General features: G+C 36.2%; 2 protein-coding genes across 2 annotated transcripts; one reads left to right on the top strand and one right to left on the bottom strand.

Annotated features, from left to right (window-relative positions):
* Positions 7691-9499, top strand: LOC18771262. The gene has a single exon (XM_007203016.1). The coding sequence runs from the start codon at positions 7691-7693 to the stop codon at positions 9497-9499; it is 1809 nt and encodes a 602-aa protein (XP_007203078.1).
* Positions 13175-15860, bottom strand: LOC18769750. The gene has a single exon (XM_007204180.2). It carries the CDS (start codon positions 15358-15360, stop codon positions 13330-13332), a length of 2031 nt encoding a protein of 676 aa, XP_007204242.1. The 5' UTR covers positions 15361-15860; the 3' UTR covers positions 13175-13329.

Below are 26002 nucleotides of genomic sequence, written 5' to 3'. Positions count from 1 at the left end.
TTATACCCTGTTTAGGATGCTAATATTCTCCTCGACTAGGTATTTAAATTCATTTTCAAAATCTCAATATATATATATATAATATTATAGTAGGATTACCCTTGATTATGAAACTAAGAATATACACTCACAAAAGTTGTATTTACCTCCCGAGAATCTTGGTAATTAAGAAACATTTTTTTCTTCTTCAAATTAATAGCAATAGTTGAATTTTAATCTTATTAACTTAAACTAAATGAAGCAGTAGGAAGAATAGCAGATCACTGTTCTCCTGAGAGAGATGTGTTTTCTTTTGGAGTTGTGGTGCTAGAATTGATGAAAGGCAACAAACTAGATAACAGTGTAGATCTAAATGTGACTAGGGCTACTTTGCAGTATCTCGAGGACAATAAAAACGATCCTAAAAAGCTGGTAAATACCTACTTGATTCAAGACATGTCTTTTGAACTGGATAACTATTTTTTAGAGATCTTTCTCCTTGAACATGTGAAAGTTAGGCTGCTGTCCCTCTTCCAAAATAATCCCACCATAGTCAGCAGCAACCATGGAAGGTGTTTCATCCAAGTCCTCACCCTCAGTGTTTGAAGGACCAGCAGCAAAAGCATATGATGAAGAGGCACCAGGTGCTGTATCAAAAGTAGGTAAATTAAAATTGATATAATAATTAGTATAAGAAAAGATTAATAAGATAAAAATTGAGAAGCACCCTAGCTGCTGCTGCTGCTGCAGCAACCAGGAGAATCAAGCTCTGCTTTCTGAGATGAAGCAGAAGCTGTCCAAGACAAACTCAAAAGCAAATGCAGCAGCAAACAACAATATTCCTGACCTCAATCTCAGCTCCAGCTCTACCCAAAACCCTTATAGTTCCAGCAACTAAAACAAATAGCTAGCTGGATAGAAATATCACGACCCCACTAGGACTTAGGTTTTTTTGTGTAATATTTTTTAGTCAAAAGTGGTAGTTGTTCGGAAAAGTGGTTAGTGTATCTTTGTACCAAGGATACCTCTGCTTCTTCTATTTCCTTATCTTATGCTGTTTTTTTTGGGGGGGTTTAGGATATAAAATTTCGGGTCTACAAGGACGTACCAAGCTATCAGCTAGAAATTCTCTCACAACTGTTTCAACTGAGTATCCAAATTGGAACTAGTGCTCTACACCAATTGATATACAAGACATCAGATAATGCAATCTATCTCATGAGCTTCATAATCCAATTCAATGAAAATAAATAAATAAATAGATAACTTTTTCCTACTTTATCACAAAATCAAAGTGCAGTGTTAACCAAACTAAAAAGTAAGAAGTTTCAAATGTGCAGATCTCATTTTTGTACTGCTATTTGCTGTCAAAAACCTGATAACTTATCCTTTAATTCTCACTTCAATATCATTTATATATAAATATATATAAATTTATTTTAAACTGGTTCTGACATGAGGGTTATAACTCATACAGCAGAAAAACAGAGTAAGCAACATGAAGCACCAGTAACGGTGCAGCTAAAACCCTACCACTTACTGCTTATATAGATAGAATAGAACAGATTATATTTTTCTTTTTCTTCAGAAAGGATTATATATTATAATGAAAAAATGAATGTATATTTTAATTTGAAAACTTTCATGCAGATTCTGTGGCTATCTGAGAAAAGAAGAGAGGATGATAGGAGCATCCAATCAGAAAAGATTCAGCATATACAAAGTCAATATGGGTTCTTGAAGTTTGAAAAACAATAAAATAAATAAATAAATAAATAAAACAGTAGGATGCAACTTTTCTCCTATCCAGGCCCCTATAAGCCTATACGTATGGTACTTAATTACTATTGTGGCCTAAATGGTGGGTTTTTTTTGTTTGATATATATATTTGTAAGGTAACCAAACAAGGGCAGTCACCGGTTGCGGTTGGCTCTATCTAGCTCTGCCTGGACTAACTAGAATCATCTTAGGCTTCCTACAGTGGTGCTGCTATTTTCTTCGACCCAAAAATAAAAATAGTGGTGCGATTTTCAAATGAATACAAATCCACTTGAAAGTTGAAACAGAGCTCAGATATTATCATAATTTATGATGATATAAATACGATTATCTTTTAATGCATCTTTTATGGAATGAACATGACATTAACTACGTATAAAATGCATCTTTTATGAAATGAACATGACATTAACTACGTATAAAAAGTAAAAGAAGGAAGAGTTAGCAACCTGGAACAGTGGAAATATCTACCGGATGTGGAGCAGTAAAAGGAGGGAGAGGATTTGCTCGAGATTCTACATAAAAAGAAACATATTGAAATGCAAATAGTATAGAAGAAATATTTTTTAAAAAAGAGCAAAAAGGAGTGGGGGTTAACCTGGATTCTCCAGCTCAGTGTGGTTTGGGGTTTGTGGGAGGCATGAATTACAATTACCCATTTGCTAGGGTTTAGTGACCGGCGGCTAGCTGCTAGCTATAGCACAGCAATTTTCCACATCTTTTGCTAGGTTGTCTCTTTTATCTTTATATAAAGAAATGGATAGTGATGTTGGTGAGTACCAATAAAGATATTTTCAATGACAGCTACTCCCCATGACAGCTACCCCCTATTTTTTTATTACTTTTTGGCTTTATATTTCTATCTCTTTGGATGAAAAAGGTGTCCCATTGAAAACCCGCTGCTTGATCATTTTCGTCAGCACACTAGAATTTCTAACCTAGAGGGGCACGCGGCACCACAGCTTGAAAATGTGTGTGATTGTCATGGCGTGGGTTCTGTGTGGAATCTTATCCTTTTGTCATCCGTATTGTACTCACCACAGCACATATAGACAAAATGCAGATATTGCAAAGTTTCAATCACTAGGGTCATTTAAAACCCTAACCCTAGTAACTGCTCCTGCTGCTTTTGCAAATATAGATACAAGTTTTTCCAAGTTTTCGTTATCTTCTCACTAGGGTCATTTAAAACCCTAACCCCGGTAGCTGCTCCTGCTGCTTTTGCAAATATAGATACAAGTTTTTCCAAGTTTTCGTTATCTTCTCACTAGGGTCATTTAAAACCCTAACCCCGGTAGCTGCTCCTGCTGCTTTTGCAAATATAGATACAAGTTTTCCCAAATTTTCTTTATCTTCTGTGCAAAGCATGTCTTCCTTCTTTTTGATATCATATCACGAGACTTCTTTTTTGGCAACCCTAAAAGATTAATTAGCATAAGATACAAAATGAAAACTCTTCATGAAAATAAAACTCTTCTGGACGACCTAGGCCTAGGTTCAGCTTCTACGTTCAAAAAAGTAGGAGACGTGTCGACTGATTAGAGATGCACGATGGACTAGGTACAACAACTGTTGTGGTGTAAGGACATGCAATATTGCATGCGCAGCATGGTCTGAATTTTCCAGTCCCCTTCTACGTTCAAAAAAGTAGGAGACGTGTCGACTGATTAGAGACGCACGATGGACTAGGTACAAGCACTGTTGTGGTGTAAGGACAAGCAATATTGCATGCGCAGCATGGTCTGAATTTCGCAGTCCCCTTCTGAAATATGCTAGCATGGTCTGATTTTAAGATGTTGGATGTATAAAAATCAAATTGAAAAAAATAGAAAATCTTTGTTTATTCTCTTCAAGCACTTGCACTTAATTTGGTGTTGAATTTCTTAGCTTCAAACTTTATTTGGCATTCAAATTTGGTACTTATTAAACTGAGGTATCATTTCATCTCTCTATTGAAATTTCAATCACAACAAATTGACGTAAATTTTGAAACTAAGGAATATTGATATTAATTTCAATCTTATAAGTTCAGCGTAAAATAGGTATTAGAAAAGCCAAAAAAAAAAAAATTACCAATAGCGTAAAATATTATTTGAATGCACTACATTGATCACATTTAACCAATTACATTATGTGGCAGCTGATGTGTCCAAGACAATGATAAGTTTTGGAGATGGTAAGCACATTTAGTATGTGAGCGTCCAAACAATCTTTTAGGACCAAATATGAAAGACAGCACACATATTAATTTTTGGGTGCCAACCCCAAAAATCATGGAAGGATTTTGATAATTCTTGGCTAGAGATTAATTAGAGAATTATTATTATTATTATTATTATTTAAAAATCAAATAAATAAATAAATACCCTAATAGCGAGTTAGTTTGCTTTTTGGTTAGGAATTCACTTAAACAAGTCAAACTTTAAGTAAGATTTACAACATGATGCTAGATAAAATCCATTCCACTGGCACCATTATTTATTAGTTATTCAGGCCCTTAGCCCAAGTAGTTTTTTCGTTGTATTTGGAAGGCTCTAGAATTTCTAACGTAGAGGGGCACGCTGTCACGCCCAACAACCAAAATGTGTGTGATTGTCATGACTCTGAAATCCTTATTCGTTTGTCATCCATACTGTATTACTGGGATCTCACCACAGCACCAGACAGAAAGAAAATTTCAATCGCAATGGTCAGAAAATGTCCTGGCCGTTGGATTTGATTAAAGTGCGTTGGAAGTTTTTTGAAATAAAATAAAATAATCACTTCTCATTATCTATCAGTAGAACAAACAAGAAAAGCGATTTACAAAAGCACCACTACTTTTTATATATAAGAGGTTTGACAATACATAAAATATGTTTAACTTGTAGCCTTCATGCCCAAGAAGTAGTAATATTATGTTTACCAAAAGAATGATCTGAAAGGAGCAATTCCAGTTCCAATTGCAAACTGCATCAGTAAAGAAATTCTGTAAACCCATGAAGCATTCGATACAAGGGTATTGCTACACTATAAGCATTCGATACATATTGGAATTAAAATTTCTTTTCATCCGAATGCAAATTCGATACCCATGAAGAACAACATACGTTCGTTGGTGGCAATTTCTTACTGGGACTAGACTAGGAAATGAAATGAAGGTGCTATTGCAAAAATAAAATGTAAGGGTTTGCTGCTCAATTTGAGCGATTTCATTTCAGAAAATGTCATGTGAATGAATGCCTTAATTAGCATTTTCTATCTCTACTTTTTGGGCAGCAGGCTGGACCTGGAGGAAACCCCAAATACAAATATGACGTTCAATTTACTGATGAAGATGCTCAACCATCATCTGGCAAAAAGTCCAAGTCACCCTTGAACTGAAGCTAGCTGCATCAAAATATCTTTTTCATTTCAGTCTGAAACTTTGCAAAGAGAACTACATATTTCCACATTGGGTTGTCCTGCAATTATATTTTGGGTTCCTAGGATTGTTGGTTTAAATTCATTCCCAGATTTTGATGATTAAAGTTTTTTCTATTATGAAAAAATTGAAAAAACTTGAATAAAACAACATAGATAAAGCAAAATTACATGTACGGAAGTAGTAAGAAAATTACTTCAAATATTCATCAGTAATAATGCTACGAGCACCAATTTATTTACCATATCAACACATTATTAGACCAAGTCAAATCAAATCTATTGTTATATCCCTTGAGTTGAGGCTAGTTTGAATTCGAAAGCAAGTTTTTGTAACTATACTATAGGATTTTGTAACTATAGTTTGAGTTGAGGCTAGTTTCAATCACTAGGGTCATTTAAAACCCTAACCCTAGTAGCTTCTCCTGCTGCTTTTGCAAATATAGATACAAGTTTTCCCAAGTTTTCTTTATCTTCTGTGCAAAGCATGTCTTCCTTCTTTTTGTATCATGTCATGAGACTTCTTTTTTGGCAACTACTCTAATGAAATGAAGGTGCTGTTGCAAAAAAATGCAAGGGTTTGCCGCTCAATTTGAGCCATTTCATTTCAGAAAATGTTATGTGAATGAATGCCTTAAATAGCATTTTCTATCTCTTCTTTTTGGGCAGCAGGGCTGAACCTGGAGGAAACCCCAAATACAAATATGATGTTCAATTTACTGATGAAGATGCTCAACCATGATTTGGCAAAAAGTCCAAGTCACCCTTGAACTGAAGCTATAGCTGCATCAAAATATCTTTTTCATTTCAGTCTGAAACTTTGCAAAGAGAACTACATATTTCCACATTGGGTTGTCCGGCAATTATATTTTGGGTTCTGAGGATTGTTGGTTTAAATTCATTCCCAGATTTTGACATATATGGAAAGTAAGAAAATTACTTCAAATTAATATTCATTAGTGATAATGCTACGAGCACCAACTTATTTATCAATTTATTGATACCAACACATTGTTAGTCCAAGTCAAGTCAATTATAGTGTAACTATACTGATAGGATTTTAATTGTTGTAATCTTATTTACATGTTTGTGTTATCCGTTCCCGTCCTTAATTAATGTATCTTTGTTCCACTAAATGGTCATTCATTGTTGATCCTATTAACAAGGGATCAACCTATTTATAAATACTACCTTATCAAAACTTATCAAGTGTTTGAATGTACAACTCAAGTATATTCTTTTGCTGAGAACTTTGACGTGGTCTAGTACTCTCTTCCCTTTATCATCGTGGTTGAAATTGCGCAAGAGATAGACGTGGTCTAATACTCTCTTCCCTTTAGCGTGCGTATCATCATCATATACAGCTTACCATTTACTCTCATTTAGCTCATTATAGCCCTAATTTATTATTTCAACCTCCTTTGAGTGCCTCCAATAAGTTTAACAAAGTGCGGAATCAGAAATTTTTCGACAAGTGGGATAGCTAAAATTTTAATGATTTTTTTTTTCTACTTACAATTTCTATATTTTTTCTAAAAATAAAAATATACATTAAATTATATAAATGACGCTAGTTCGTAGCTCCACTGACTAATTTCCATTGACAATTTGTTCAACAAAATAATATTTCCCTACTAATGTGTTGTAGTTTTTTCCTTCTTTTTTTTTTTTTTTTTTGGTCTGAAAGTTTTTTTAAAAAAAATTTTTGCAATGACGAACACAAAATGAATAACATAGACAAACAACAAAAGGGAATTTCTAGACTAGGCAAATAGAGATTCATGCAATCAATTCAATACAAATACATGATGATCCTTGAAGCCTATGTATATGAGGGTTCAACAAAGAAAATCTAAATCCTAAAAACACAATGCGAGCAAGAAGAGTATTTCATTGAAGAAACCATTATATTGTATCTTATTAAGGCTCATTACTGCAATATAATCCTACAAGTACATTTTGTAAAATAATCAATCAGATTCTTGAGGTAAACCATTTTAGATTTTTCAAATAAAAAACGTGGAACTTACCTACATATAAGAGATTTGAAAGAAGAAAAAAAAACCCAATCTAATATATATAAAATTATATTTTAATACAAAAGGCTACCTGGGTTACATTCAATGATACGAAAAGATGTGGTTTGAGGCAGAGTATTGAGCTAAAAAAAAGGACTAGAGTATTGAGGCATAACAGAATACTACCCACTTACACAAAAATTGTTTAATAGCTTTTAACATAAAAACGCTTGTATTGTATTTGAATATTGCCAATTTGCCCATAAAAGCGCTCCTAAATTACCAGAGGACGCGCGATGGAGCGGGTCAGGCTCTAAAACCGTTTTTTGGCTTTTTTTGCGGCTAAGAACAAAATGGCCGTTTGATTTGAAATTAGTTTTCTTCTCTCTCTGTCTCTCTCTCATTGAGAAAATGAGAAATCATTGGGTTGTTGTGGAGATAGTGGACTGATAATCTGACTGAGAAAAGAACCAACAAAACTTCCTATTTGAAATTGCAGAGCAGAGCAGAGATGGTGAAGCAAACATTGGGCAGGGCCATCCAACTGGCTGACCAAGTCGCAAAAGCTTTGGACAGGGCATTGGTGAGATCCAAGGACAAGAGCTTCATCCCCGACCTCAAATCCAAGGCTGAACAGCTGGCGGGGCTTCTCCGCCAACTCAGCAGCATCGACCTCGGCACCTACGATCGCCCCGTACGTGCGATCATCGACAGCGTCGAACAAAGCCTCGATAGGTGTCTGTTCCGGCTGCTCAAGCATCATTGTCCCAAATGGATCATCATCAAGATCATCAAGAAGCGTTTCCCCACCCTCATCCCCATTGTTTCGTTCCGTGAAACGTTTTGGCTTCTTGACGCTTCAATCAACGACATGTCTTGGCTGATCCATTTTTGGAGGAACAAGACGAACGGGAGATTTGAACTGTCTCTGCCCCTAATGAAATCAAACAACCGCATGCTGTGTCTCGTTTGGGAAGAGATTGCAATTCGTCATGACCCGGCTCAATCCTACCAAGCTCGATCTAGTGCTGCAGCTTCACTCGGTGAGATGGCCAGGTACCTAGACGCGTACAGGAAGTTGATCATCCGGGAATGTGGAGTCGAGGCCTTGTTGAAATTGATGGAGGAGGGTCCAATGGAAGCCAAAGAGAGTGCTGCCATAGCCCTGGGGTTTGTGGGATGGTCCTCGGAATGTGCTGGGATAAGTGTCGATGTATGTAAAGTGTTTGCGAAAATCCTCAGTGAAGGTTTCATGAAAGTTCAGGCTGAGGTGGCCTTCGCGGTGTCACTGATCGCAGAAAGAAACCCCAAATGGCAAGATGCTTTTGCAGAGCACGATGTTGTCCGCTTGCTTGTCGGCCATCTTGCATTCGAAACTGCTGGAGTGCATAGCAGCAAAACCCATAGCAATGACAATGCCAATGCCAATGCCAATGAAGACCCTGACACCATAGCGCAAATGAAAGCGATGGCAGCCAGAGCCCTTTTCAGACTAGCCGAGGATAACTCAGCCATTTGCCGTATCCTCGCAGAATCAACAGCGCTATATAGTTTTGCAGTACTTCTGGAAAAAGGTTGTGAAGATGCTCAATTACATTCAGTCTATGCATTAATGGCGATCAAGAAAGTGGCAGAGAAAGATGCTGATTTGAGACTAAGATGTGACTTCAGTCCTAATTCCCCCACTTGGAAATATGTTGTTGATCAATTATTACTGAAAATCACCGAGAAGACAGAAGACTCACACTTCCAGAAATCATGCATCTATGCTATTGAGAATTTGGCAAGGACATTTGGGTCAATAGAGACAAGAATGATTGGCCCACTGGTGCAGCTTCTGCATGGAAGAGAATATTATGTTACCGAGGGGGCTTGCATTGCCCTCACAAAATTAGCTCGGACAGATAACTATTTTCACATTGAACATTCCAAGGCAATAATAAGTGCTGGAGGTGTTAAACACTTAATCCAGATTTTGTATGACAAGAAAGTTTTACATGCGTTGGTTCTCATCTGCTATATTGCACTGCACGTACCAGACGACGAAGAGCTTGCCCAAGCTGAGGTGCTTGCAGCGCTTACGTGGGCATCCAAGCTATCTTTTTTGACCGCATACAAAGAGCTGGACAGATTGCTGTGCAACATTCCACTACATGTACCAGAATGGGAAGAACTTTACCAAGCTGGGTTGACCCCGCTGCTTGTATTGGAAACCCATGAACGTTATTTGTCCAAAGAAGACACACTACCCACATTGTTACAAGAGGCTAAGAGTAGGTTGAATCTTCATCAGTCCAAGGGCTCACGGAGGGTCAATTGATTCAATCAAAAGCAAAGTGTTCTCTTAAATTCATTCATGGAAAAAAGGATAAAGACTCCCTTCTTTTTGTTCATCAATTTATCATTCTCTGTCATTGTGCCTATATGCGTAATTGGATTTAGAACTTCCATTTGTACCAAGAATTTGGTAATTCAAGATCAGTCTTGTGCCATTGGTTCTGGTACTTGGTATTCAGCTTGAAAATACGCTACAATGTTCAAACCAGTAAGCTGCTTTTAACAAGGAAACACTACTAATTGAGAATCAACGCGAAAAGTTAATGGATTTTTGAGTATCTTCCTCAATTGATGTTTGACAGAAGTTTAAAACAGTCAAGTAGTTAAGAAAATAGCAACAAACGACTGTTGTGTTTGCTGGAAGGTTCATATAATACCTAGCCATATATTTTTCTTTTCATTCTATTATTTGCTAGTTCTTAGTTACGTAGACTTGTGTGTTGTCACTCAGTACTGTCAAACATAATAAATAAAAGTTTTGTTCTTGGAGAGATGATTGGAAGGAGATTAAAGAACAACAATACTAGTGTAGCCCTTATAATATCGTAAATTTTGGTGGCGAAGATCAAGTCAGAGAAGCTAAAAGCCCTGCTTGCTACTGTGAACAATATATTGGTCAAAAGTTAGGATTTGAACCAACCAAAACACCATTGTCATCATTTAGGGTGTAGCATACAAATAAAATATGTCCTCCCCAAGCAGTTTGCTACAACCCTAAACTAATAGAGAGGGTGCTTGCGCAGAAAACAAACCTCTCTGCAACTCTTAAGGCTGCAGCTTTGTTCTCTCCATATAGAATATGATATACTGATTTCTATAAACAACCACAGTCTAACCGTTATCTAATAATACAGCATTTTCTACCTCTACTTTTTGGGCGGCAGGGCTGGAGGAAAGCTGCATCAAAATATCTTTCTTCCTTTGAATGTGAAACTTTGCAAAGCGTACATTATTCCACATTGGATTGTCCTGTAATTATATTTCGGGTCTAAGAATTGTTGGTTTAAATTCATTCCAGGATTTTGATGATTAAAGTTTTTTCTGTTGTGAAAAAACTTGAATAAAAGAACATGGATAAAGCAAAATTACATGCATGGAAAGTAAGAAAATTACTTCAAATATTCATTAGCAATAACACTACGAGCAACAATTTATTTACCAATTTATTGATACCAAATATGAAGAACTGAACAGATTAATGATCAACATTCCACTGCTCACATTGTTACAAGAGGCTAAGACTAGGTTGAATCTTCATCAATCCAGGGGCTGAGAATTGTTTCCCATTCCTGGAAAAGGGAACAAAATTTCATTATTAACCACACCCTTGAACTCAACTCAAAATATCTTTTTCCTTTGCAATATATCTTCACTGTGTCTCGACTTGCTTCAAAGTGCCCTATAATTATTTTTTAAAGGGTTTTGATAATTTAAGTTTTTATTTTACTTGTTTTTATATTATAAAAAAAAATTGAATATAAATGTTCAGAAAAAATATATGGGTGTCCGTAGAAATACAATCACTCACTCGAAAGTTTAAAACTATTACTTGATAAAAGAAAATAAATAAATAAATAAAGGAAGAAAACGTAAAACTTCTAGCCGAAGCCCAAAGGAGGACTCGGGTCTGGTATATCCCTTCTCAACCCGGTTCAGACCCGAAGCGGGATGGATAAAGCGGGTCAGGCTCGTAAGTTCGTAACGGACAAATGAAACGGTTTTTGGCTTTGTTCGCGGAACCGCGGGGAAGCACAAGACGGTGGGCCGTTTGAATTGAATTGATTATCTTTCTTCCCCCTCCTCTCTCTCTCATTGGGAAACTGGGAAATCAAAAGCCCTAGAGGACTAGGAAACAAATTGATCTTCAAATTGTTTGAATTCGAAGAGTCACTAGGTGAGTCCTCAATCTCAATGCTCTATGATTCGCAATGTCGTAGTTTATTGCTTGCGTATCTGATTTTTCGAATCTCTTAGCTGAAATTTTGTTCTCATTACTGGCTAGTGGGGATTGTGAATTGGTAATCAGGTTGAGGACCTACCTACCCATTGAAAAACATGCATTGCCTATTTGATTTGATTTTTCTCGGTTTAAATGTGGAAAATGGATCAAAACAATTTGTAGGTGTTTTCTGAATTTTAGTTTTCTATCTGGTGTTGTTGGATTTTGAATTGGTCATATGTGTTGGCAGAAAATTCATGCATTGCTGTCTCTCATCTTTAGCTGTTGTTCAGTTTATTCCCTGCAGGAGCTTGTACCCAAGTGTGTGAGGCTGGCTCACTTGTTTCATGTTTGATGTAGCAGTGGTCATTTTGATTTGGCTATAAGATTTAGCTATAAGGAATTGCTTTCTGCTTTTTGAAACCAAACCAAATTCTCATTTGAAGCAATAAGTTTCTAGAATCTGTTATACACATGAACTTACTTGATGACTGCAAAGACTTATATTAATTTCTTGGATGATCAAATTGACTATTTTCAGTATGAAATGCTTGCTAAATATGCATCTCTAACCCGAGTGTAGCGCAATGCGCTGCGACTTAACCCACATAACTTACTATTGAATGAAAAGCAAGATATCCTCTTTTTATTTTTCCTCTATTGGTCTACTATATGGAGTTTCTCCTATTATGTATACTATTGTAGCAGATTGTGTGCTCATATTAAATTTTGAGACTTTGAGATAATTGAGCTTATTTCAGAATCATTCACTAGTTGCGGTTGGTATCCATATTCCTGCCACATACCTACCAAATTGGTTGCATGTTCATACTTGTGAATGAATCCCATTTTCAATGTGACTATATATATACATATATATATATATGGCTGCTCCACTTGCGTAGAAATTCATTATTGTAGGTAGCATTTGGCTTGAAAACATTGTATTTTCCATTCTTACAACATTTTGGTTGGGGAAAATCTGCAGTTGTGCTGCCTGGAGGAAAGTCAATGTCAGCTAATGCTTGTATAATGACCCAAACAAGAGCTTCAGCTTATGTAAGATTCCTGATGGTGCTTGTCTTACTTACATTTGCAGTATTGAATAGTTGGACCATGGACCCTGATAGTTGAAATGATTTGTGATTAGTTATAGCCTTTCTGATTACACACAAAAAGATCCTGAATCCTGATTGGTGAAAAATATATATTTTGCAGATATTGTTTTTACTCTTCAATCATGGCTCTATAGAACTCTTTCACTCTATTGAATTTTAATTCTGTAGATAATGTAATTAACAAAGACTGGCTCCAACCTCTATACGTTGTAACACCCCGGCAGCCATCCATTTGGGTGTACTTCCGGGAGCCACCGTTAGAAGGATGTAAATGGAACTTAGACTGCTGCATTCTGATTTTGGAGCATTCATAATGGAAACTGCCTTCAATAATCTGTTATTAACTGATGGAATCAGGTGAACATAATTAAAATAGATGATTGGGTGGGGTGTTTGAAATTTTCTCCCATGATGGCTATAACAACCCTGTTTGTTTAGCATAATAATCAAATTTAGAAATGATAAAACCAGCATACTAGTTTGAATTTGCTTTGAGAAGATAATTGCTTATTCAAAAATCAAAACTTATGATACCAAACTTTCTGGTCTTGACACTGACCAAATATTTTAACAACAATAACAAATTAGGCTCTTGGGTGGGAAAACAAAAAAATTCAAAGAAGAAGATATTCATTTGACTGAGAAAGTTGTAAATTACATAGTATGTACACTCCATGACAACGATAAAACATAAACAAAAGAATGACATCTTTTCTCTTTTCAAGGAATAGGAAACCGCTCTGCCTTCTGATAAAATCAATGGCATTGGTATTTTGAGCCCTTGGACTGATAAAGATCCAACCTACTCTTAGCTTCTTGTAACAATGTTTCCAGTGCTTCGTCTTGGGTCATATAGGATTGCTTGGATGCCCATTCAAGCACGGTGAGCACCTCAGCCTGGGCAAGTTCTTCACTGTCTGGTACATGAAATGCAATGTAGCACATGAGAACTAAGGCAGGAATCTGAACAATTTGCTCCCCAAAATACACAAGCTGGATCAAGTGCTTAGCACCTCCTGCACATATTATTGCCTTGGAATGGTCAAGATGGAGATAGTTCTCTGTACATGCAAATTTTGTGAGGGCAATGGTAGCCTCCCGGGTAACCTCAGCTTCTCTTTCGTCAAGAAGCCGCACCAACGGGCCAATCATCCTTGTCTCAGTTGCCCGAAATGTCCTTGCCAAATTCCCAACAGCTTTGATGCATGGAATCAGGAGGTCTAAATCTGCATCAGCCTTTTCAGTAATATTTTGTAATTGATCAACCACAGACCTGCAAGCCGGAGAATTAGGCTTGAAGGCAGATCTTCTCAACTCAGCATCCTTCTCCGCCACTGCCGTGATCTCCATTAATGCCATGGCAGAATTGAGTTGAACATCTTCAGAGCCCTTTTCCAGGAGCACTGCAAAACACAACAGTGCCCTTGATTCCGTGATGCTACGGCAAATGGGCGAGTTCCCTTTGGCAAGCTGCCAAAGAGCTCTTGCTGCCATTGCTTTCATGGTGGCCTTGGTGGCAGGGTCTTCCAATTCCCTCCCCTTAATGCTAGTCCCTGAATGATTATGCTGATGATGGTGTGGGGATTGTTGGTACTGATGATTCTGCTTTGCATTGCTGTTGCTGTTGCTGTTGCCATTGCTTTTGGCTTGATTGGCTGGATTGGCTTGATTGGCTTGATTCACTCCGTTAACTACTTGTTGGAGAGGAGGCTTCAACCCGCCCTGCATTGCCATGGTGCTAGTAACCACATTGTGCATCTGACTCGAGATTCGATTGCCCAACGGATGAGGAATGTGACGGTAACCCTGCTTCTCATCCTCGTCACTCGCCCTGTTCGGAATATAATTTGCATTGGAGTTGTTTGTAGCCACCACAACCGCATGGATCGATGTGGCTTTGTTGAAAGTAATAGCATACTTACTATGCTCCTGAACAGTTTCGAACGCAAGATGGCTAACCAGCAACCGGATGATATTGTGCTGTGCAAAAAGATCCTGGCATTTGGGGTAATGAGATGCAAGCTCCGAGATGGCCCGGGCCACCATGGCCTGAACTCTCATCGGACCTTCTTTAAGGATCTTCGCAAACACCGAACACACCCCGGCATGGATCATGTGTTCTACGCTTTCCGGGTCACGTCCCAGCAATCCAAGGGCCTCAGCAGCGTGCTCTTGGCCTTCCATTTTACCCTCCTTGATTAATTTCAACAAGGGTCCAACTCCACCTTCCTCAATTATCAACTTTCCGTATCGATCATTGTCCTTGGCAAGCGAAACAAGCGAAGCTGCTGCATCAGATCGATCGTCAACTGACCCAGTGTGCAGAATTGCAATCTGCTCCCAAATGAGGCACAGAATTGGCTCGTTCGCGGCGATTGGAGGCAGCCCAAGGTACCCATCTTCCCGGGTATCGGCCGGGGCCGATACCCGGAGCAGCCACGACAGGTCTCCGATGGAATTTTCGAGCTGCGACGACATTTTCCGGAACTGGGCGGCTGGGATGATGGTGAAGACTCTCTTCATGATGCCGTTGGCGCGGCATTTGAGCACCAGAGACAGCGCTTTGTCGAGCACTTGCTCAGTCTCGTCGATGATCCGGCGAGTTGGGCGCTCGTAGAGGTCGGAGCTGGCCCGAGCGGCTTGCCGGAGAAGCAGTGCGAGCTTCTCGGTCTTGGATTTGAGCTCGAAGCACTCCTGCTTAGACGAACTGGCCTCCTCTGCAGCCTTCGTGACTTGGTCAGCTAGTTGGATCGGCTTTGCCAAGATTTGCTTCACTATGTCCGCCATGGCTGGCACGGCGGACCAAGACACCAAGGTGTTTGATGAAGTTGGGTTTGTCCAAGAACAGAGATTAGATCAAAAGAAGACAAATGGGTCTTCCTGGTTTGGCCTCTGCACACTCGTTTTTGGGGCTTGGCAGGTGGAGAAGAAGATGGAGATACTGTGCTGAGAGAAGCACAGAAAGCAGAAATGAATGTTAGGCCAGACAAATGCAACGTGGGGTTAGGGTAGGGAGAGAGAGAGGGAGATGCCTCGAACAAAGTTTGGTGCTTTGGGTTTGGGTTTGTGCCAGAGTTTTTGCAAAGTGATAGTCGACGAGTTCTACAAGGTCAGGTCAAACGCGTTTTTCTTCTTTTATAAAAATGTAAGAGCATATGACCTCTTCTTTTGCTCTCTCTCTCTCTCTGTCTCTCTATTGCCTGTAGAGGATTGGGGTGCTTCTCTCTTTTCATTTTCTTCCTCTTCTCGTATTAGATTTTTCAATGAATTAAAGATAAGGACAACATTGTGATATACCAATAGAAATTGCTATCGGGCTGTCACCTTTTAACTACCAGCCCCACTCGGGTCCACTCCTGAGGTTGCAGAAGTAAGGCATCCTCCAGAAAGTAATTAGTTGAGTTTTGCTTATACTTAAATCGTTTTTTTCCCTAATTTTTCAGACTCAAATTTTAAGTTTATAATTTTATTAAATTATTTAAGAATAGCTTAAATTTTTTTTTAATGAATAATTTTTCTTCATTTAATCTTTTTAAATAACTTCATAATTTAATTTTTTGAACAATTTGACCCAAAAAAATTAAAATTTCACTAATATAATTTTATTTAAGAAATGAGTGGGTATTTAAGTTTGGAGTGAGCTTTGGAGTTGAATTTAATTTAGATTAATTTAAAATATTATTTTGACTATTGAATTTAAATTTTAGTCATTGGATTTTGTTTACCGTTAAAATAACTTGGACTTAACATGAGTAGTTGGATTTGGATTATTGTTGGAATAATAAAAAATAAAAAATAAAATAGGCACAACACATGATGCCCATTAATTCTTCCTTACACATGGGCCGCATCAGCCTTGAGTAGTCTTCACCAAAATATTTTCCGTGCCTAAATTGGTATTTGGTCCCAAATTTAAATTTTTCCAAATTTTAACTCCTTATTATTTGAGTTTTATCTCATGAGTTGGAGATTGCGTAAGGCAGGTGAAGCTTTGGCTTGGCAGGTGTGAATTTAGATTTACTGGTAAAAGTAAAACCAACAAACTTCATTATTGCAATCCCAATAGCTTATTGCCATTGAGTGGCTTTTGTTACTGGAAGATGCTTTCCAGTCCAACTTTTTTTTAATCCTTTGCTATAAAAAGGAATTATGACATCTCATATGTGGCATCAGTTGTTTGACTTAGTGGCACTCATGAGCTTGGTTTAATTATATTTACTTCAATCTAGTGACAGCATTGCTACTTTGCAATAGGAAGATCACCTACAAAGTCAGGCCTCCTTATTATATTTTAACCCAATTTTATATGCAAATAATAAGCAGATCCACAAAACTATAAAATCAATTAAATTAAGTTCAAAATCGATGGTGGGAATGCTTTAAAATGGGTATAATTTTTTATTTTATTATTTTCAAAAACTTTAGAGCTAGATGGGTTTTTTGGTTTTCCAATGTTGTTTTTGGACTTGTAACATGCTCTTTTTTTAGAGAGAAATTATTATGCAATGGGATAATACTTTTTACTATCTCTTATTAATAAAATAATGATATGTTTGATAACTTCTACATATATCATTATGTTATTAGTTGGAGATAACAAAACAGTGCTATTCCCGTTACAAGTAAATTTTTTCTACTTTTTTTAAAATACTTTATTTATTTTACCTCAAATTTTAATCGGTGATCAAATGATGTGATGGAACTTGATTTTGTGCATCCAATTTTATGGGCATTGCTGGACTTGGGGCCTAAATGTCCCTGTGGCAGTTTTTGAATCTCTTGTTAAAAGTTTTGGGATGAGACCTCTGGCTGGCTGGCCCTTGGCCTTGGAAAAGCCATGCCCTCTCAAACCCATCGAAGCTCTCGATTGGGACACTCGTGTTTCTTTAATTTTTCTTACTTAAGCCAATTAAAACAAAACTACTAATATTTTGAGCCCTTTTTCGTAAATTGCACAGGATATATATTGCTTCAATATCCAGCAACAAATTGATAGTGAGTTGGACAAGTGGAGGGGGGATCTGTTTGCCTCTGAATTAGTTAGTTGTAATACATGTTATTATCATCATCATGATTCATGTCTGGCCAACTGCCACATTCTTTATCATTTTGTCTTTGTCATGATTTATTGGTTTTTTTTTCTTCCGTTTGTTTATAGTTGAAGTGAGAAGCTTAGAATTTGCTAGTTGGCGATTCAAATAAATTATGTGTGGTGCTGGAGTCAGAGGTTTTATAGGAATCTTTGTGTGAGAATTGCGTCTAATTTGATTGTGTCGGATATTCTCTCTCTCTCTCTCTCTCTCTCTCTCTCTCTCTCTCTCTCTCTCTGTGTCTGTTGTATTTCGAGGCTTTGGCTGTAAATCTCAGTAGAGAATTAAAAAATGAATACCATAGCTGGAAAAATTAGTGCCTACCCACGAACCATTTCGAGGGGTTAATTTGTGTATTTTTTTCTTTTTCATATTTTCCTTTAAAGACGAAACACAAGATTAAAATTCTCTTTTAGCATATTAAATTCGTACACGCTGAGACCCGAATTTGTGACCTTTTTTAAGAGAAACATTTGTTCCAAATCATTATACTAGTGAGTCATTTGCAACTTCCTTTTATTTTTAAAGTAAGAAAAAGAACATACAAATTCACGGGAAGAAATATACACGAAAAGAAAGAGGAAATTCAATCTAGTGTTTTTGACAATAACCCGGGCTCTAAAGTCACTTTCTATTTTCGTTCTTTGACAAATGAAAAAGTGTTTGTACATGATGAGCAACTTTTATTTACATTATTTTTTTAGGTATTTGAGTTACCGTACAATACCACATGGTATCTTTTGCATTTTCAGGTACCCCTTCACAATGAACCCAACACAAAAACGTAAGACCCATCTGCTCGAAACTCAATTTACTATAATTATTATGCATTCATACTCACCACCACAGGTCCACAACAACAGAACTGAAGTATCTGCATACAAATAATGTACGTGGGTTCCTCACTTCCTGGTCCTGCCTGCAAGCTCAAGATCCTGTCCTGTAGTTTTAGCCCTTATATAGTAACTACTAGCTAGGATCCTATAATGTTATCGTTTTTAACTTTTTATTACTTGCAGTAAATATTAAAAAATAAACAAATGTATAGCTCAAAAGGAAAGTTTGCATGTGAATCGATCATGTCCTTTCCTCCTTCATGAAAAGCAGAACTAAATTAAACCTAGCTAATATATCTTTCAAGTCCCACGTGGAACTTGCCATGAAGATTCATAAACCTAATTATATAACATACCAAAAAAAGTTATACTTGGATTTTTGTTTCTTGTCTTGGATTTTTGTTTCTTGTCGCCTTTATCAGGGCATGCACACAGAGAGAGAGAGAGAGAGAGAGAGAGAGAGAGAGAGAGTGGTATATTATATATGAAAATTCCGATGGAGAGTGGATATTTGTACGTCAGAGTTAGGTTTTGATTGAACATTTCTTTTCATGCTATTGCTTGCACACCCCACTCGACTCCAGTGCAGATAAGATTTCATCTTCTTCTTCTTCTTTTTTTTAAAAAAAATCCAATTTATGAGATTCCTTCACTGAGAGTCACAAGGATATAGGAAATGAAGTGGTCTATATTATAGGAAGTGACCGAAAGGACTTCTCTCAAACTCGTACCACACACTGTCCTTGGCTTTCTTTGGACAGCCCGACTGATTAAGATTGGATGCACTTTCGTTCATGCATATGGACACTGATTTGATTCTTTTCATGACCAAAGGCCACACACTTTTTTCACGGCACCCAAAAAGAAAAGCACAAATCCAAGTTGCATTATTGTTAATTTCGCTATGCATGAGCTCTGAGTAACTGTAATTTTATAGATCCTATATATACATACTTTCAAGGTGCTAGAATGGGGAAGAATTTGAGTTTTTGTGGATGAATCGCAGCTTGCATAAACGCTGATTTGGAAGCTTGTATATTATTCACGTCGTACATAAAAAAGCAGGCACAAAGCTTTCTGCAAAACCCACAGCATGCAACCAGGGGAAAAAACAATAACAATTAATATACCATCATGCCAGGGGACCCAAATTTACACAAATTTTTCTCAATCACCTTTCCTTGTTTTCTTCTTTCAAACCCATCAACCCACCCCACCCCCAACCACCAAATTACATCATTTAATCCTATTAAGATTTAAACTTGTTGTGGTGGGACCTCTTTGGCCATCTCTTTGGGAGGTACGAGTTTCCTGGAAGCAACCTCTCCTTACGAGAGAGTTAGGGGAGGAAGGTCACAATCTAAAAGAATTATTTGCAAGCATCGATATCAAAGGATTCTTACATGCATGAACACAAAAACAGTGATGGAGATGGAGGTCGATTGTGAACTTGAATATCTGCATTTTAATTTAAAGGCAAAACGGCAACTCAACCGAGCCTAGACAGAGTACAAAATAATGCAAACCAAGCATATATATAGTCTATTTTTTTCATAGTTTTTCAAAAGTACCTTTGTCGTCATCTTTCTGCATAAACTGCTTATTTTCCATGCATGAATCATGAGCTCCTTAGAATTATATAAATATGAGTATATACTTTATTATGAGACAAACATATACGATGACGGAACAATCATGAAAGTGCAGGGAGAGGGAGGGCTGGTTCTATGAAACTGCATCTGTTGCATAAACTGCCACTGCCACAGCAGTAAATTTACGTATACAAGTACAATCTAATATATATGTGTTGTGTGCGTGTGTGTGGAAACAAATTTGCAATTGGCATGTGATTTATAGGGCCGTTATCATTGCAGAGACTGTTAAGATTTTAGAGGGACGGACATTTGGCTCACCACTAGTAACATCGATATTATTCCTAACTTAACCACCTGTTTAGCAGGTGTGGGGGTTTATACAAAATGACTCGATGTTATTAGGAGTTGAACCATTTATTATATGGGACTTTCTATTTTGTTAAGTTTCCGATGTGGGACTCGTGTATTCTTCAACACTCCTCCTCACGTATGACCACTTTTTAGTGGGCCACACGTGCAACCAATTCCACACCGGTCTTTTTTTTCTTTTTTTTTCTTTTTTTTTTAATTTGGGGTTTGTTTGATTTTGATTCAATTTAGGATTTTTGTTTGATTTGAGTTTGTTTGATTGGGTTTAATTGGGCCCAGTCAACCGACCCGCTCTGATACCATGTTAAAATTTCAGAGGGATAGACCCTTGGCCCACCACTAGTAACATCGATATTGTCCCCAACTTAACCACCTATTTAGCAGGTGTGAGGTTTTATACAAAAGGCATTGATGTTATTAGGAGTGGAACCATTTATTATATGGGACTTTCTATTTTGTTAAGTTTCCAATGTGAAACTCGTGTATTCTTCAACAGAGACATATTGAAATATTTGGACCACTTTTCTTTTCCTTCACGCCTAATAGAACATGTGAAAAATTAAACTCAGTGGGTAAATTATTGTCTCCTTGGTGATTGGAATGCATGGTGGTTTGGTAAAAATTTGGTTTACCCCTCCAAATTGAATTTTCCTTTAACTGTAACTCTTCACTTTTTGTTCCTATTAATAAAATTAATTTTTTATAAATAAAATTCATGACTATAATCTAACTCATAAAGTTACCTTATCAAACTCAAGATATGATTTATTATAATTTTTAAATAACCAAAATACCCTCACGTCTTTGAAATTGTTGTTTTCTCCATTGATTGTTCTGAATATACTTTGAATATATTTGATGCAATTCAATTGTCATTAATATTTAAATAGTCACGTTTTTTTAGCATAAACTAATGTACCATTTCTTATGAATAATATAACTATTTTTCGAACCTAATTTTTTTATGAACATATCTTTTGTAACTGTACCTATTTTGTGTACTTATAAATACTGTAACTATTTTGTTACCTATATACCCATTTTTTTTGTTACCTAAATACTGTACCTATTTTGTTACCTATATGCCCATTTTTTTTGTTACCTAAATACTGTACCTACTTTTTTTGTGAATAATCTACCTTTGTTAATGCTATTCTTACCATATTTGTATACAACATTCTCATACCATCTTATATGACAGCTAAGGTAGACAACCACATCAATTAAAATTATTTAACGTTTTTTTCTTTTCTTTTATGATTTATTCCATTATTTATTTTTCTTATTTAAAATATATTTCATTGATTTAATTGATGTGGCATATAATATGGACATGTCACATCACGTGGTATATAAATTTGGGATATAAAAATATGGTAAGTGTACGTAGCATTACTCTAATTAGAAATCAAGGAGTTAATGACATACTTCAAAATAAATTATAATTATAAAATATAAAGGTAAATAGCATATAATGTAATTTAGTTAATAATACTTGGATTTTAGTTAGAGGTTTAATTATAAGTGGATTTATGTTTGGGATATAAGAGTTGTAAGGGCCTATATCGACTTCACTCTAAAAGTTAATATAATAGTCCCGAACCAAACTTGTAAAAACTGGACCATCACCAGCAGTTTGGGGTCTGTAAATATATATATCATCAATTGAAACAATGAATTTAAGGGTAGACATATGTGATATATCTCTGCCATAAGTACTAATTTCAACATTTTCTCGCCAAGCTATCACTAATTCGCATGTAAATGTTCTTACCACTGAGTTATGAAAACGTTGGCGCTACTGCTGATCACATTCACATAAATTGATTCAAAATGAAAAACTCCAAATATGTATGTACCAGATTGGCTGTTTGATGTTTGTATGTGCAACAACATTGGCAATCAAATCAGATATGCTCTCGTGTATCACATGAAACCCACAAATATGAATGGAATTTTCTGCTCAAAAGAGAAAATTTACTTTCCACCCCTAACATGCGCAATTGCATGCAAGATTCAAGGGTGGGTGGGGGGTGATCGCTTTCACTTCACGTTTTCAATAACAAAAAAATTGAAACAATGAAATCAAACGTGATGATTTTGAGTATGAATCGATGAGTCTGATCACAAACACATAAAAAGGTGAAACTGCTTTTGATTGTGGTTTTTCAAGCTCTATATTGTCTTTTCCTCTTTAATTTGCTTTTCTTCCTTGTCTTTTTTTATTTTTCTTTTGGGTTCAACTTCTTTATTCGCTCTAAAGTTCTAAACCCAACAACAATATCACATCAAAATCTTAAGTACCCTTAAGCTTCTAGTGATTAATTCAAAGTTGTTATTGCTTGCTTGACATGACTTTAGCAAGATTTCGTGGAGCTTTGGTGATTATGATCCCCCTCTTTTCAACCCATTAAAGAAAAAGGGAGAAAAAGACATTCGTCTTTTACATTATCCACACGATACTCGAAGACTCACCCCAAAATTGCTTTTAGCATTCTGCAATTCCTGTGCAGATGTCGATTTCTCTGTGTTATTAACTCAAGTTCAAATTGAAAGATAACTATTAACTCATTGACAAAAGATCATAAGTAACAATATACTAACTTGAGAAGAAAAAGAAAAAGGTATATAGGCTTTTGTAACCCATATAGGCCAAAAACTTTTATACTAGTTGTACAAAAATAAAAATTAATTATGAATCATGTTCTTAATCTTATCAAAACAACAAGAATTCTATTACATAAACCCTTATGTGAGGCCCTATCTCTTAACCGTTAGATCATGCTAACCAATTTGATCAAACAATTAAAAGATAAGGCCTCACTTAAAGTACTTCCACCTCTAGGCTCCAAAAACAACCCCCACAAAGGAAAAGTTGTCATGGCAAGAAGTGAGCCCACGAAATTGGGCAAGTCCGAAGGCAAGACTTACTTGGGCAAGCTGACGTCAGCGGCCAATTTAAATAACAAAAAAATTTATTAAAAATTCATATTTTTTTTTTCTATAATGGTTGCCCTTGGATTACAAAATCTATACAATTTCCTATCCTCATATCTCATGTAAATAGTTATTGTCCTTGGGCTGCCATGTCAATAAGTGGGAATGAATCAAAAAATTGCCAGGATAGTCACTATTCACATGAATAGTATTTACGTTTGCCTTTTGCCATGACACAATAGGATGGAAATGCTCTTAAAGATCATATATAAGGCCCTCACTATAGAATGACTCATCAAAACAATCACCATATAGGCCTAGACCCAAACTCTGAAATGCAACTGGGTTTTGCATAAATCTGAAAATGGACTAAACTTTGGGCCTCCTTCCACAGTTAGCCCTTATTAGCATTGAAGTGTGGATCAGAGTGCAAATGGAAAAGGCCCAGACATTATTTGTTGAATTTTCGATAGACAAAATTATAAACAAAACAAAACAAAACCTCCCAAAACAAAGGAAGGAAAATCAACAAATAATGTATGTGTCCCAAAACAAAACTGTTAGATATTTGCACTTGCATTAAAAACTTCCCCAAAAACAAAGAAAGAAGAGTGGCGATTTCTTTACCTGATCATTTTCGTTGCCATGCATGTGTGCCAATGTCAATGCATGACTTCATGCCATACCTAGCCTGATCAAATCTTAACAGAGAGATTAATGTACTGTATGGCATGTTTATTAATTCGTAATCGAAATTAAAATAAGGAGTGGAATTCATATTACGGATACTCATGTGTTTTAATTCACATGGAGGAACAAAAATGCGAGTGGAACCCACGTAAAATCAGGAATTCAACTTCTTATTTTGTACAAATTAGACTCTTGGGTGAGAGATGATATTCTAATTCTTGGAGAACTAACATCTTTTTTACCTATCATATCCTCACACAATTTTAAAATTCCAAATTTGACATCTACTTTAACCCAACAACGAGGACATTTTAGTAATCAATTTGGTTTCAATTCTGATTCATGGGAATTTAGTAAACAACTTGTACAGAATCAGTACCACTCATACCCTGATTCCATATGGTTTTAGTAAACAACTTCAATAGGAATTTGAATTCTAACTCTCCTCAATCAAACTCCTCCTCATTCGATTGCGGATTAATAAACATGCCGTATTATTATAGCATCTCCTTCTTCACCTTTCGTTTTTCTCACAATGGGTTAAGAATTTGTAATTAAGCTAATTATCTTCCAGAAACTTAGTTAGAAGGAAAGAATAAAAAATAAAAAAAGGACTTTAATGTGGGGTTGTATATATTTTGTCAAGTGATCTGGATATTCTAATATTATGGTTCCTTGAAATCAAATGCAGTCTACATCAGCAAAGCTGGAACAGATTATTAATAGCGATGGCGATTGTTCTGTGAGTATATGCAGAAAATTATGGTTTTGCAATGGAAATGGTAGGGAACTCTTCGAACAATTGTTCCCGTAATCAAAAGCTAGACTAGTTTACATCCATGCCATCTCCATCATAGCTTCCGGTCCACCACCATTAACTCCTAGTGATCTAAGTTCTTCTTAAAATATATGTGAAATTATTCTAAGAGTCTTACTATAGAGATGGATAATCGTTAATTACCAGGATGATGAGATCATTCATATATTTAAAGAATGTTACACATGAAAATAGCAATGAACTGATAAATCTGCCTTTATGAGTATTTTTGTCTTGGATTGGATGTAAAAGGAATCCATATAAATTGGATCATTGATAAGAGCCGTACTGATTATTTTTTATATGTAAATCTGTCCACTTTGGTGTCTTTAGACCTTAATAAGTTACGATTATCGTAAATGAATAAGCGAAACAATGTTGTAAGTTCCTCTAAATATATAATACAAGAAGAAGTATTTTATGAAAATCAAATCAAAGTCATATGTTAATTGTAAGAAAACCTGAAGAGAACGGAGACATCCATCTTGGACCCAGCATCACTCACAGATTTATATATACGGGGAAACTGAAACCTTCTTGCACTTCAAAGAGAAATTGAATTCAAATTCCAATTTGTAGGGTATTAGTTTAAGATTAGTCAGGATTAATAAAAGTAATGCACGCCATGCAGACCAACGTTTTTGACGAGCCTAAAATTTTTGATCGATTTAAATGCTTGTTTACTTAGTCTTAGTCTACAAGAATATTGGGCACAATCGTTAACAAGTTAACCACCACTCACAAGTCGGAATGTGATTTGAGTCGGCGGTATTTAAGAAAAAAAAAATAAATAAATAATTGGAACAAGTCTACAGTTCTGTCTTTGTTGTATTCAGAATTTTATAATAATTATACATAGTGAGTTGAAGAATTAGTGAGGAGGAAGCATATTCCTAATTATAATAAACTTATATTGTTAAGGGGATGGATTCATAATTTTAAAATGGATTGAGCTGGATTTACTTTACAAAAAATGATATGTCTAGTAGAGGAGACATAATGAGGTGTATACCTCTCAAAATGCATTTAGTATATAAAATATAAACTAGTAAAAAAGACAAAACTAAATAAATGTGCAATACAAATACAAACAAA

Source organism: Prunus persica, chromosome G7, assembly GCF_000346465.2.
Source record: "Prunus persica cultivar Lovell chromosome G7, Prunus_persica_NCBIv2, whole genome shotgun sequence".
Taxonomy (NCBI): Eukaryota; Viridiplantae; Streptophyta; class Magnoliopsida; order Rosales; family Rosaceae; genus Prunus; species Prunus persica.
This window is presented reverse-complemented; position numbering and strand designations above follow the sequence as displayed.